The sequence below is a fragment of the Raphanus sativus genome, chromosome 5, assembly GCF_000801105.2.
Source record: "Raphanus sativus cultivar WK10039 chromosome 5, ASM80110v3, whole genome shotgun sequence".
NCBI lineage: Eukaryota > Viridiplantae > Streptophyta > Magnoliopsida > Brassicales > Brassicaceae > Raphanus > Raphanus sativus.
The window spans coordinates 11,478,324-11,492,422 of record NC_079515.1 but is presented as its reverse complement, the minus strand read 5'-3'; the positions used below and the strand labels follow the sequence as shown (position 1 = coordinate 11,492,422).

Sequence of the window (14,099 nt, the reverse complement as noted above, 5' to 3'; positions counted from 1 at the left end):
ACATGGAAGACTAGGTGTATCTTCGACTCCACCGGAAGACACAACATGTAAGCTGCTTCGCGGAGAGCTTTTGACACACACGCCTCGCCATTGATTGTTGCCTATAAGGCCTGAGCTTCAGAAACCGAAGTACCCATTGCAAACTCTACATCCCGATGGTGCTTATCCGCATTGTTCTTCATCAATTGTTGAGCTTTGATCAAATGAACCTTTGCATCACACAAAATAGCATCTCTAGTCTTCAACATTTCTTCAAGTTCAAAAGTAGCTGTAGAAGCCTCTTCATACCATCGGTGGATCACGACCATAGAGCACTTTGTACGGAGAAGTCTTGAGGGAAGAATGATGCGAGGTGTTATATCAAAGTTCTACCTAACAGAGAAACTTGGACCAACGCCTTGGGTGAGTGGAAGTGAAACAACAGAGATATGATTCCAACGTCCGATTCACCACCTCTGTTTGTCCATTAGTTTGCAGATGGAAATCTATACTTTAACACAGTTTCGTACCCGCCAAGCGAAACAATTCTTTCCAAAACGTACTGAGGAAAATTTTGTCTCTATCTGAGACAATAGAACGAAGAAACCCATACACTCAAATGATTTTGGTGATAAATTTCTTAGCCACATCTCCCGATGTGAAAAGATGACTGAATCCAAGAAAATGAGCACTCTTGGAGAGATGATCCACTATGACGAAAATCACATTGATGCCATGAGAAGTTGGAAGCCCTTCCACAAAATCCATAGATATGTCTTCCCACACAACTGAAGGAAGTGGAAATGGCTGAAGGAGACCAGTTGGGGATAGTGTCGACGTCTTATGTGTTTGAGACACCTGACACTCACTGACATATCGTTGCACATCCTTATGTAACCCTTCCCAATAGAACATCCGCTGGATATGCTTGATCGTTTTGAGTACGCCAGAGTGACCGCCTAACAACCCGTCATGATTCTCGTGTAAAATCACTGGGATAAACTGAGAATTTTTAGGAGTGACTGGTATTCGTTTATACCAGAGTCGATCCTCAATCACTGCATAACCCGGAATCTCAACTGTTGAATGTCACATGTTCGATCAATGCTCACCGCACCAGTTGTTAAGATTGAAGTAGGAAACTCTCTGTAAATCTCAACTTCAAATCCACTACAATCACCAAGTTAAATCAAACAAAGAAGAATCAATATCAAAACGATATCGATAACTTCTCATACGAATCTCTACTCGAGAAACGTCTCAAGACCTAAGTCTCCAATGCTAAGCTCTGATCACAATAACGATGATGAAAAGAATAAACTCAATACAATATGTATAAAAAAGTCTCAATGATTGTAACTGACTCTTAATAAATCCGAGTCTCTCTTCTCTTTATTATTCTTCTAGCTGTCAGAAGTTTTCGCCCTTACTTCCTGTCTCAACTCTTCTTCAGCCTCCATAATTTTCTTTTCTTGTTTCTTCTTTGAGTAATACATTTGCATAGTGTATTATAATAGCATCTCCAATTCTTATCTACACTAAACTAGCAACAAGGCAAACAAGATAGGGTATTTTTCAATTTGAGTAGACTTCGGGAGCACTGAGCACACCGTTTAACTTTTTTTTAACTGGAAAACTGCAGTAACAACACATACCGAAGATCAGAACAACAAGAAACAACAAAGAAAAGTGCTAACTGGTTTTGAAGTCCTTTACGTTGCTAAAGAGATCGAGCTACAACTTTGGAACCTTGTTTCCTCGTAGGAGGTCCATAGAGAGCAAGAGTTCTTTTTACAGAACAATAAACCCATGAAATTGCTAGTGGAAGTCAAAGTAAACACACGTGGCTTAGTCTAAGTGGATGGTGGCTTAGAGCATCCGCAATGGTGGATTCACCATGGGAGTCCTTAAGAATTTTAAACTAATTTTTTTAGTTAATTTTGTTTTGTTTGAATAGTGAAGGACTCGAATCAAAAATATATGTTCAATGGTGTATTCTAATGGTGGAGTCCTTAATATATAAAAAAAGTCTTAGCATATATGGTTCCACGGGAATTACATTGCAAATGTGAAAATGGTGAGCCATATCCAAAATCACTTTCTAAATTACGACTAACCTGGACAAGTATATCAGTCATCAAATCCTGGCATCAGCGTCACCATGGCCTAAAACACGCAGGAGCTTAAGTAACTGTATGTGAAGAAAAGGATCTGTGATCCCTGCAACATCATACTCTGGCTGATATGCGCTATTAGTAATATCGTGCATAGTTCATAATAAAGTTGAACTCCTGTTATAAGAACCCCATGATGCTTTTCTTTCAGCAAGGAAGAAGCAGCATTTACAAAGTTCTCTGCAAGATCTGGAACTTTCCTCACTATTCTAGAGGAGCAAAGTGCCGCCTACATATAATAAAACATAAATGGTCAAAGAAATGAAGGAACAGAACCAACAGCCTCAAGTTCCATCAAGCATTATATATGAACTAAAAAATACTTCACCTTCTTACGGATGTTATGGTCACGAAACTGGATCAATCTCTCTACTTCAGGCGCAAGATCACGAGCCATTTCTGCAGAACAAATATTCCCTAAAGCACAGAGCACGAGCCCTACAACATACTGGTTCCTGTGGTTAAGATCTCTGCACGTGAGTTAAGGCTAATCTGGAACAAATCTACCACTCATCACAGCAATGCAACCCAATATACACTTAGTTCTACCTTTTCCACTAACACTGAGAAAGAATCTATATTAAAGGATACTGTTTTAATGAATTCGTGACGAGCATCAACACTTCCTGCCTCTCATCAAGAAGCAACATCAGCCCGAGATAACCAATCCTCTTCTCCGAGTAGCCCAGCATGTGTATGAACATGAGCTTGGCGAGGTTCCTGTGCCTATCGTGAGGGTCGTTTTCATTGATGGATGCTCTGATATCAGCACACTCTTTCCTCGCAACGCCACGCTCCTTCGCAACTGTTTTGCACGCTCTTATGGATCTGATCATGTCCCTGAAATTCAAATCCACATAACTTCAGAATCATACAATACAATTACGAAGAAAGGAGAAGAGGATCTAATTACCTTAGACGAGTACCGGAAAAAATCGAATGCATGATTGGAATCTGATCAAAGACGAGAGATCAAAAAGAAACTGAGATTTGAATATGGATGAACAACGACGCAATCAGGACAAAACCCATAATTTTTTGATCGGAAAAAGCAGGGAAAAAAGAACACAGCGGCGAAACACAACCCACACCGAAACCAATCACGCCTTGCCACGTTGTTAAGGATTCGACCCGTAAATCACTTAGAGCACCTCCAACGGGAGATGTTAGCCAATCCTTAGTGCTAGTCCCTAAGCTAAATAGATTAAAAAAATATTAAAACAATTACTGTAGTTAAGAAAGAATCCTTAGCTAAGGAAACTAAGGATTTGATCCTTAACTGTTTATCTCTTTCTCGCCTTCTTTTTTCCTTGTAAACTTGTAACTCCAATCCGATCTCGCCAATTCCAATTTAGGGTTTTTGAAAGTTTCGATCTTTGTAGTTTGAATTCGAGAAGAAAATGGCAGAATCAGGAGGAGGGTGGCGCGATTCGTATAGGGGAATGTCGTCTGATAACGTAAAGGGTTTGGTGTTGGCAATCTCTTCTAGTCTGTTCATCGGAGCTAGCTTCATCGTCAAGAAGAAAGGTCTCAAGAAAGCCGCCTCCACCGGCCCTAGGGCTGGTATCTATATCTATATCTATCCCTCTCACTCTCGAATTTTCAATTGAACTTTGATAGACTCAGAGACCTCAAAGATCCTACCTTTATTATATGGGTTCTTTAATTGTATTGAAAACACAATCGACTCATTTCTGTTACAAACACAATCGACTCATTTCTGGACTCGCAGAGTGCAGGTGATGATCTTGGCTTTGCTATCATCCCTACGTCTTTGGCTTTGGACTGGTCTGGTGGTGGTGGTGGTTCGGACTTGCAGAGTGCAGGTGATGATCTTGGCTTTGCTATCATCCCTTAGCGATATTTATAAGTTTTACTGATGTTCCTAATGAAGTTCTGTGTTGTGACAGAGGAAAGTGTAAGTTTATGAGTTTTGATCTGCTTCATATCTTATGTATAATTTAACAGTGTAGAAAACAACTATAGATTAAAACTATCTCTGTTATTTGATTAGGAATTCGCTACTTTAGAAGCAAGTATTGGGTTTCACACTGATTGTGGCTTCTCTTACATCCATTCACGTCTTCCTGGTCATCTAGGTAACCACTTAAACCAATAAAACCATTTTTTTTTAGTTTCCAACTATACGTTAGCTAATCTCTGATGTACTTGAGTTATATAATAATAACATCTGCAGGAGAATTCTTGGCTTTAAGTGGGGAAAGATTGAATGGCAAAGAACTTGTAGCAGTTGGCATGGCAATACATTTTGTACCTTCTGCTGTGAGTTTTTTCTTTTTTTTAATGCTTTTCCTTAGTTAGAAGTATCATGTAATGTGACCTCTCTTACTTGAGCTGCCTTCCTACTTGTATTATTATATACAGCATCTGCAACTTTAGTAATGTTTTGAAACCTATATATGATGAGTGAGGAATGCTTTATTGGATGTGAACTTTGCTTAATTTCAGAAAGTGAAACTTAGTTAAGGATTCCAATGGTGAGTAACACCATTGGACTTAATATTTTGATTAAGGTCCTTACCTATTCAAAAAAACAAAAAAACTATTATTGTATTGTTAAGGATTCCAATGGTGAGTAACACCATTGGAGTTGCTCTTATCTAAGAATCAATCCTTGCCAAAGGTAAATTATATATTATTATTTTAATGTTATTTGTCTAAGTTTTTGTGGTAAAGATTCTCTATGAACCCCCGTTGTGGGTGGTCTTATAAATTGCTTTCGTCATCCTCAGTCACAAAGAACCAATCTTTTTTTCTTTCTCCAGTCTCTCATTTTCCCTCTCTCTCTCTCCCTTATCCAAATACGTAAAACCATTACTTTCAAGGCCTTCCTTCATCTTCTTCGTGGCTTCTTGCTCTGCCGCCCAAAAATGGCGGTTTTCGGTGGCGCTAATCTTGGTTCTGTTTCCTTCTCCTCTCATCTGCTCAACCAACAGTCTTGTTTTCTCTCTTGCCCTCTTAGACTCCCCTCTTCTTCCTCCTCTTCTTCAAATAGAACCTCTCTCCTCTGCGTCGTCAAGTCCTTCTCAGGCTCCGTAACCGCCGATACCGATACAAGTTCCGATCAATCCCTTCTCCGGGATACCTCCAACGACGCCGGACCTTCTCGGGTGCGTTTTACTGCTTACTCATCTCTTATTTTGATCGAAAGTTCCTGTCTTTGCCATAAAAAGTCGAAACTTAGATCATGCTCGCTTTTAGTGTAAACGTGACTGATGGGTTTGTTTGTTAAATGAAGTAGATGTCTACTGATTGGAAGCTGGCAAAAGCTTATTGTAAGAGTGGTGACACGTTTGAAGGCGAAGTCGAAGGCTTTAATGGTGGTGGCTTGCTTATTCGCTTTCATTCTCTTGTTGGGTTTCTTCCTTATCCACAGTTAAGCCCTTCTCGTTCTTGTAAAGGTACTTTAAGACTTTATCTCTTGTTCCATTGCGGGTTTGTGTGTTTCTTTGGAAGAAGAAGCACTGATGGTTTTGTGTTTTCTTACAACTGAAGAGCCTCAGAAAAGCATTCACGAGATAGCTAAGACTCTGGTCGGCTCAATACTTCCTGTTAAAGTAAGCCTTCTCTTTTGTTTCTTGATTTCATAATGTGTAGAAACCCTATAGTGATTTTAGAGGTTAAATGTTATATATACAGGTTGTTCAAGCTGATGAGGAGAACAAGAAGTTGATCTTATCTGAGAAGTTAGCACTGTGGCCAAAGTACTCACAAAACGTTAACGTGGGGGATGTATTTACCGGAAGAGTAGGTTCTGTTGAGGACTATGGTGCATTTATCCACATGCGCTTCGATGATGGTATTATTGTTACCAAAATTGCTTTCTTCTTCTGAGCTGTGACATTTGATGGAACTATCTTATGTTGGTAGGTCTTTATCATCTAACCGGACTAGTCCATGTCTCTGAGGTCTCGTGGGATTACGTTCAAGATGTTAGAGATGTGTTACGTGATGGTGATGAGGTTCGGGTTATTGTCACAAATATCGACAAGTAAGTTTTTCATTCTTTTCTGGTTACTACATTTTATTACATATGTTGTAATCAAATAAGTTGTTCCGGTGATGCAGAGAGAAATCAAGGATCACACTATCCATCAAACAACTGGAAGATGATCCTCTTCTAGAGACATTGGACAAAGTGATTTTAAAGGTAAAAAAGAAAAACAATGTGTTTCTGTTAGTTTGGTTTTATAAGAGATAATAATTGGATGTTATTACAGGACAGCTCTGGTGGATCTCCTTCACTAAGCTCGAACAATGGGGATTCAATTGAACCTCTTACAGGTCTAGAAACTATACTTGAAGAGCTACTGCAAGAAGACGGGTATAGTAGTAGTCGATATCATTTTATAATTTGGAAAACCAAAAAAGAAGAAGTTGTTTACTGTTCTCTCTGCATAGCAAACATAGCATTGGCTTATAACAGTAGAATCATGACTAGGATGACCAAAATTGGCCTCGTTTGGATGTGCAATTGAAAAAATAGTTATTGCTGGCTGATTATTTCTCGAACGCATATAATAAGATGGAGACTGTTAATTGCATAGTTTAGATTCTATGTTTCAGGCATATAACCATCTAAAAATGCAAGAAAATCTTGATCAGTCTTTCCTCATATGATGACTATTTGCACATTGCAGAATAGAAGCTGTGAAAATCAACCGGCAAGGATTTGAGAAAAGAGTGGTTTCACAAGACCTACAACTTTGGCTCTCAAATGTGAGTTCTGTTTTGCTTTGATATATTCACCATAATCATAAACTATTATTTTGCTATGTTGTGAAAGTTCCCATTCTATAAATGTTTTTTACATCATGGAGACACCACCTTCGGAAGGAAAGTTTGTTCTTCTTGCACGTGCTGGAAGACAGGTAAAAGAAATCTCATAGAAACTATTTTATTTCTAGCATTTGTGGCCATAGATGGAGGATGGTTCTTTTTTTGAAGTGTAAGTATAAAACTATTGTTAATTCAACATCTTCAGGTACAAGAGATACATTTGACAACGTCTCTTGATCAACAAGGAATCAAGAAAGCGTTACAGCGAGTACTAGAACGCGTCCCCTAAAGAGACTTTGCTTCTTATTAGCCCCTAAATCGGCTATATGTGCATCTTCCCCAACAACAGTTTGGGTCATCATAGGCATATAATCAAGTGGAGCAGCAGCTACTTGGGAAATCTAGAAAACGGGCAATGCAAATTCATTTGTATGTGACACATAACACAACCTATGAAAAAATATATATGTTGATACTCACTCAATTCACATTATATAATTCCATTTACATACAACTACAAATGTATATTGAAAGAATGTATTATTAATAAGTAAAGAGCCCATAAACCATATTCAAGATCTAACCTTCAAGTCAATTATTGACACCCAAACAAACAGCTGACTGTTATCAATCTTTAAATTAATCTTTGCCAAGAATAAATTAAGCATGATAATTAAAATCAGTTTGTATGTTTCTCTCCCTTGCACAGCTTTATTGTCTCTGCAATGCACATGCTCACCTCTCACTCCAATGATTAAGCAGCGGCCAGCCTAATAAGCAGCCTAACCACTTTCACCATCTAATGTTCCCTCATTAACATTAAAAAGATTCTTCTTCTCCTCCTTTTTGAACTGTAAAATAATTCACTTTTTTAAAAAAGGAAAATTATTTAAGTAAAACTAGACCTTGACCCGCCCGACCGGGCGGGTATTTATTTTATTTTTATTAGTTTTTATATTAAATTTAGTATTTATAATATTTAAACATAAATCTAGATTGAAAATTAATATTTTCATTTTTAATAAAAATTAAAATTCTAATAAAATATTCTGATATGAATTTTTTAATTTCCTAATTAAAATAATATAAAAGTGGATCATATTTTTTCTAATTCTAAAATCTTAGCATCCCGTAAAAACAAATAATATGAATTTATATACATAAAATATATAAATATATTTGGAACTATAATTTCTATTAAAATCTATTAAATTTGTTAAGAAAATAATCTTGCGTTGTTGTTTTTTATTTCTAAAACTTGACCCGTGACCATATAAATATTTTCTTTCATTTTAATTTATTTTATTTGTACTAATGGTATAATATATATATATATATATATATATATATATATATATATATGTAAATTAAAATGTATTACATAATTGTTAATATAACATTTAAACAAATAAATTTTTGTTTTACTACTTTGAATAATTATATTTTGTGATTTTAATCGTCTATTATATCACAATGTATCATATAAACAAATCTAATATTTATATATAATTGAACTTATATTAGGAAGCCAACGTTGGATAATGAAAAGAAAAACTAAAAAGAGCATCCCCTAGTCCGAGGGGCAGATCCAAAAATTTTTATAATATGGGGCACATAGAAACTGTAAAGATATGATATTACTAAGAATACAAATTGTTTCCATAAAATCCTGTTGTTACCGTTGATATATGCAATTGCTTGTCTGCTAATTTTTCTGAAAAGCTACGATATTATCAAGAATAGAAACTGTTTCCGTAAAATCTTGTTGTTAACGTCAATATAGGAAGTTGCTTGGCTGTTAATTTTTCTGAAAATATTTAATTTGTTGTTAAGTATTCCCCAAATCAAGCGATGAAGAATATATTAGGAAACAAACTATAGATATATTTCAATACTTGATTCGTTTTTTCAGGAAAAGTTTTGTTTTATTTATGGAAAATACATAACTTAAATTAATAAAAAAGACAAGCATTAAAATAGGAAATTTAATTCTCAGTGGTATGGAAGTGTAATTAAATTTGAAAATTAAGGATATTTCTATATATACTTCTATTTTATTAAGATAGAAGTCTTATCGTTACTTTCCCTCTATCTTTTTCTCCTTTGTCATCTTCTCTTAACCTCTGTGACTGTGATGAGTAAAAAAAAGAAAAAAAAAAGTCACAGCCTTCTCTTTCCTCATTTTTCCCACTTTGATTGATCAATCATTCATTCATTGCTAGGCTCCCTCCCTTCTTGTACCCTCTCCATATTTCCCTGAATCGTTTCCTTTTTTGACGCACAACAAACCCAAAATTGGTTAGGTTCTTGCTTACAATTTTTCCAGAGAAATTCAGTATCTTTCCTCGGAGGTATAAGTAAGTTCATAATTGTCTGAAGAAGAAAAAGAAGAAGAGTCACACAGAAACAAAAGTGTGGTCCCTTTCTTACTTGTGTTTCAAAAATATCTCATATCTTTCCCATGTAGAAGTAGCTTTCCCATATCTTATTCTCTGATTCAGAATCTCATTACAAGATAGAACTATTTAGAAGAAGAAGAAGAAGATGGAGAATGAAAGTATAAAGTACTTACCTTTGGGTCAGAGCGATCCCTTTGGCAACGAAGGAACCATCGGCGATCTCCTCGGCAGATTCTGCAACAACAACCCTCCTCAAGAGATCTCCCTCATCTCACCTGCTGGGATCCGCTTCCCTCCTTATCCGGGGGGTCACTTCGGATCCGATCAGCTAACAGGACAAGACAGCAACAAGAGCTCCTTGCTGGATCCAGCAGATTCGGATCATCGAGTTCAGACACCGAAACCAAACTCCAGGAAGAGAAAGTCTATCCCTGTTTCTGTTTCTGGAGGTAATGGCAAGGACTCTCCTGCTTCCTCCTCTCTCACAGCTTCCAATTCTAAGGTATAAGAAAATTTTCTTCTTTAATTTAGGACAAAGATATGGTCTTGAGATGTTGATTTTGGGGTTTTTTGTTGTGATCAGGTTTCAGGAGGAGAGATTGTTGGATCCAAGAGAAGCAAGCAGGATGAAGCTGGAAGCAGCAAGAACGTAATAGACAATAAGGATGATGCAAAGCCTCCTGAGCCCCCCAAAGATTACATTCATGTTAGGGCTAGAAGGGGTCAAGCAACAGATAGCCACAGCCTCGCTGAAAGAGTACTAACTAACTAACACCTCTTTTTTTTAAATCTGTTCAACTTTTACAATGTTGTTTGTTGATTTGTGTTTTGGTTATCAAGGCAAGAAGAGAGAAGATCAGCGAGAGGATGACTTTGCTTCAGGATCTGGTTCCTGGTTGCAACCGGATAACTGGGAAAGCAGTTATGCTTGATGAAATCATCAACTATGTGCAGTCCTTGCAGAGACAAGTCGAGGTACAATCCAATAAATAGTCTTTTTTTTTTTTGAAAGAATCCAAATAAATAGTCTATGAAAATAATACTTCTTAAGGTCTGAAACATTTGGTCTTTTTTTCTTCCAGTTCTTGTCGATGAAGCTGGCTACTATAAATCCAAGGATGGAGTTTAACCCTAATGCCGCTTTATCCACAGAGGTAAATATAAAACATGCTTTTTTGGAGCTGCGATGATGATACAATGTTCTATTAGTGATCTGTATCAATAATTTGTTATGTATTGTATATTAGATGATTCAACCGGGAGAGTCATTAACGCAGTCTCTTTACGCAATGGCTTGCTCAGAGCAAAGACTTCCATCTGGATACTATTCTCTTGCCAAGAACATGCCTAGATTCTCAGACACGCTATTCCCCTCTAGTGACGGATTTGTTCAAGCTGAGGTAATTACTAGTTAGTTAATGCCCTCATGGATTCTGCGCATGTATTGTAAATCTTTTTGGGTGTTTGTGTTTTGATTTTTCAGCCACAGGGATTCTGGGAAAATGATCTGCAAAGCGTTGTTCAGATGGGTTTTGGAGATGTCCAGCAACAGAGCAGCAACAACAACAGTTGTAAGTGAAGATTTTAGAACCAGAGTCTCTAATTGGTAGTAACCTCTTTTATATGTTTTCAGGTTCTGAGCCAACACTACAGATGAAACTTGAGCAATGATTCAAGAAGGTGTTTGTTATTGTATCTCTCTGTACATACAGAAACCAAGTAGTTGATGGGTACGGAGTGAATCATGTGGGAAACTAATGTTTACTATCGTTTCTTCTTTGCTTGCTTGTGCATCTGTTCATTTCTTCTCAACCCAAAGAAACCAAAAAAAAATCTTTATATTATTATATGTAAAAACGACAAGAATCTTTTCTGGACCATCTCTGTATTATTTTACAACTTTTCTGTATTATTGCTGCACTCGTAAGAAACGGTAATAAGTTTGCCTTCATTCTTATCGTATTATTATTTGAAAACACGTTTAAATTAGGCTCATTAGAATCAATATACATAAAAACTTTTAAAATTAGGTAAATGGACATTGTTTTAAATAATTTGCAAAACATGTAGTTCTGTTACAGATGAATGACATAACTAGCTTTGACTCCTTCTGATACAACCTGCAACTATTAACCTGTAAATGGGTAATAGCCAACAAATAAGTTTCTTATGCAACCACATTTGACAAGAAAAATCAGAAAAGGTGAATTCCTGTAGTACTTCGCAACCACATACGAAGACACAACTGAGAATATATTTTTTCACAACAACGTACTTTTTCGCGTGTTTGAATGAAGATACTCTCCGTAAAGTAGAGGACAATCATCTACTTAAATTCACTAAATTAGGGCAGCGTCAATACGTGGAAGTTGGCTTCTCCACTCGAACGTCTACAATCGTTTATAAATTTTGTGTCGAAGTTGGCTTCCATGTTTGAAAATTTCGAAGTGCCTCATAATCAAGTTTCAATGATTCATATATGAAGAGGAATGTATGAACTGAACTGTGAAATTCGTGCGATACTCGGTAGTGTAAGTAGATAATAATTGAGATGATAACCGAGACGACGATGTTTCACATTGAATTAATAATTGAAAAAATATATTTTCAAGAATGTGTGAATGTGTGTAAATTGGAAACTGTTTGATTGGACAATGTAACCATCACAATAAAAATAGGTTATACAGTATATGTGTCAGACATTATACCATGCGATTAACGTAGTCTGACTGAATTAGAGGAGGTAATTGTGACACAATTCATTTTTAGCTTAATAGGTAGCGACCACAATATTGGAAGAACATATCGCTATAAAATAGCCATTAATCTGATCAACTTATTGAACACAACAACTGAACTGTTTAACCGTTAAAGGACAGAGTTATCTTCCAAACATATCATTAACTGTGAGAGATCTAGATCTTAACTGGAGGTTGTCAATATAGGTGAGTTTTATGTAACCATATTGAACGAATGCTTCATATTGAATATTTGATACGAGATTATGAATACGAGATTATGAAATTACATTTATGGAGTTCCGTTGAAGTTATGAATACGAGATCACCTCTTCTTTTAGATCTACCATTCTTCTTGTTGTTATCATTGTCTGATCGCTTAGATGATCTTCCTCTTGATTCAACATATAAGCCTTCTGAAGTAGATTTTTTTTTGTTGTTTAATAGTCCCTTCTGTCTAAGCTCTGCTTCTTTTGAATATGCTGAGGTAACAACTTTCGAGACAGTGAGAGTGTCTCTGCCAGTTCTGTATTGGAGAGTGTGGATCTGTTGCTACGCAGCAGGAAGACCAGAGAGCAACTGTATAGCTTGATCTTCATCTTTTACAGTAACCTTCAGACTTTCTAGATCAGCTATAAGCTTTAAGAACACGTTTACATTCTCCTCAATTGACTTGTCTTCATCCATTTTGTACAGGAGAACTGCTTCTTTAGATATATCCTGTTTGGAAGAGATTTAAGCTCATACAGCTTTTCCAAAGACTTTGACATGCTAAGAGCAGTCTGCTCGTGCATGACTTTCCTCAATATGAAATCGCTCAAGCATGTACCAAGTAAGCTTCTCACTCTTAAGTCCTTTTCGAACTTTTTCTGATCTATCATAGGTTTCTCACCTTCTTCTTGTTTTTCAGATGTAGAGTAAACCGTACAATCAACAAGTATCACTGTCCCATCATCTTGAATTTCCACATACCTAAGACTCTTTTCCCGTCAAACTTCTACATCTCAAAAATTCCGAGAGTAGACTCAATCTTGAACCGTAGAAATCTTGAGATTCACTGCAAATCAGCACAAGCAACAACCAACAACAGTACATAAGCAAGAGATCCTCAAACCACAACAATCGCGTCACACGCAATCACAAGATAAGTGATTCCTCCTTCTCTCTTTCTAGTCTGATCTAACTCTTAGACTTAGCACCCAACCATTTGCTCTGATACCACTTTGTAGAGTTTTAGATCGAAATCAATTAGGTTTTATCTTGCTTATGAGGTTGACTAATGATTGATCTTGCTTCAGGTTTGTGATTCGTGAAGAACTAAAGAACAATGACACAAAGAGATTTGTTCATCCGGTGTTCATTAAGCTATTCACCGGGAAAGGAATCTGAATCCCTCAACTGCTTTTCTATCAGGTTCGATCAGGGTCTCAGAAGTACAACAACGGTGATAACTTGCGTAATCAAAACAGAGCAATAAGAGAGAGTTTAGCGAGCTTATCACTTTCTCTTTGAAGTCGGAACGGAAAGTCACCGCTGGAATAATCTCCTCTGATCGTCTATCGTATCCGCGACTCTGTTGATCTCCACCCTCGTGATCTCAAGCGCCTGACTGGTGTAACCGCAGCGGTTGCGGTTGCTAGAGTTTGCGGGTGTGGGTAGTTGCGGTTTTAAGCATTTTCTAGAGATTTGTACGACTGGTACAACGGTTAGAAATTGTTGCGTTTGCGGGACTCTTATGACTGGTAAACTACCAAACGCAACATCTCTTAAATAATAAATTAACAATATATACATTTTATATAATTATAAAAATACTAAAAATCATAATAATATAATAAATATAAAATTTATATTTATAAAATCATATTATTAAATTTTAAAAATTTATAGAAAATATTTTGGTTTTAAAATTTTATAATATAAATTGAAATATAATATGTGTACATTTTACAATTTCTGTTATTTTATTTTAAAAATTTATTGGATATTTTAGTATTATTTTTATTTAT

General features: G+C 36.4%; 4 protein-coding genes across 6 annotated transcripts; 3 read left to right on the top strand and 1 right to left on the bottom strand.

The window, feature by feature from the left end:
* Positions 1 to 1,991: 1,991 nt before the first annotated feature.
* On the bottom strand, positions 1,992 to 3,147 carry LOC108825371 (AP-1 complex subunit gamma-1-like). The gene is made up of 4 exons (XM_018598668.2): positions 3,067 to 3,147; positions 2,745 to 2,993; positions 2,482 to 2,623; positions 1,992 to 2,382 (listed from the first exon to the last, which is right to left on the bottom strand). The coding sequence occupies exons 1-4, from the start codon at positions 3,096 to 3,098 to the stop codon at positions 2,146 to 2,148; spliced, it is 660 nt and encodes a 219-aa protein (XP_018454170.1). The 5' UTR covers positions 3,099 to 3,147; the 3' UTR covers positions 1,992 to 2,145.
* Positions 3,148 to 3,321: 174 nt separating this feature from the next.
* On the top strand, positions 3,322 to 4,572 carry LOC130512706 (probable magnesium transporter NIPA4). 3 transcript variants are annotated; one of them, XR_008946290.1, is made up of 4 exons: positions 3,322 to 3,716; positions 3,886 to 3,979; positions 4,168 to 4,252; positions 4,351 to 4,572. XR_008946290.1 is itself a non-coding variant. In XM_057010951.1 (4 exons), the coding sequence occupies exons 1-3, from the start codon at positions 3,554 to 3,556 to the stop codon at positions 4,206 to 4,208; spliced, it is 291 nt and encodes a 96-aa protein (XP_056866931.1). In that variant the 5' UTR covers positions 3,322 to 3,553; the 3' UTR covers positions 4,209 to 4,252; positions 4,351 to 4,572. The 3 variants fall into 3 exon arrangements, 1 of the variants encoding a protein (XP_056866931.1); XR_008946291.1 differs by having other exon boundaries at positions 3,886 to 4,071; XM_057010951.1 differs by having other exon boundaries at positions 3,893 to 3,979.
* Positions 4,573 to 4,921: 349 nt separating this feature from the next.
* On the top strand, positions 4,922 to 7,524 carry LOC108856339 (uncharacterized). Its single transcript, XM_018630115.2, has 10 exons — positions 4,922 to 5,284; positions 5,416 to 5,575; positions 5,670 to 5,731; positions 5,814 to 5,973; positions 6,045 to 6,165; positions 6,243 to 6,324; positions 6,395 to 6,498; positions 6,815 to 6,893; positions 6,995 to 7,045; positions 7,159 to 7,524. Exons 1-10 carry the CDS (start codon positions 5,045 to 5,047, stop codon positions 7,240 to 7,242), a joined length of 1,143 nt encoding a protein of 380 aa, XP_018485617.1. The 5' UTR covers positions 4,922 to 5,044; the 3' UTR covers positions 7,243 to 7,524.
* Positions 7,525 to 9,048: 1,524 nt separating this feature from the next.
* LOC108805335 (transcription factor bHLH77) lies at positions 9,049 to 11,303 on the top strand. Its single transcript, XM_018577351.2, has 7 exons — positions 9,049 to 9,854; positions 9,936 to 10,109; positions 10,193 to 10,327; positions 10,435 to 10,506; positions 10,600 to 10,752; positions 10,836 to 10,923; positions 10,986 to 11,303. The coding sequence occupies exons 1-7, from the start codon at positions 9,498 to 9,500 to the stop codon at positions 11,021 to 11,023; spliced, it is 1,017 nt and encodes a 338-aa protein (XP_018432853.1). The 5' UTR covers positions 9,049 to 9,497; the 3' UTR covers positions 11,024 to 11,303.
* The last annotated feature ends 2,796 nt before the right edge of the window (positions 11,304 to 14,099 follow it).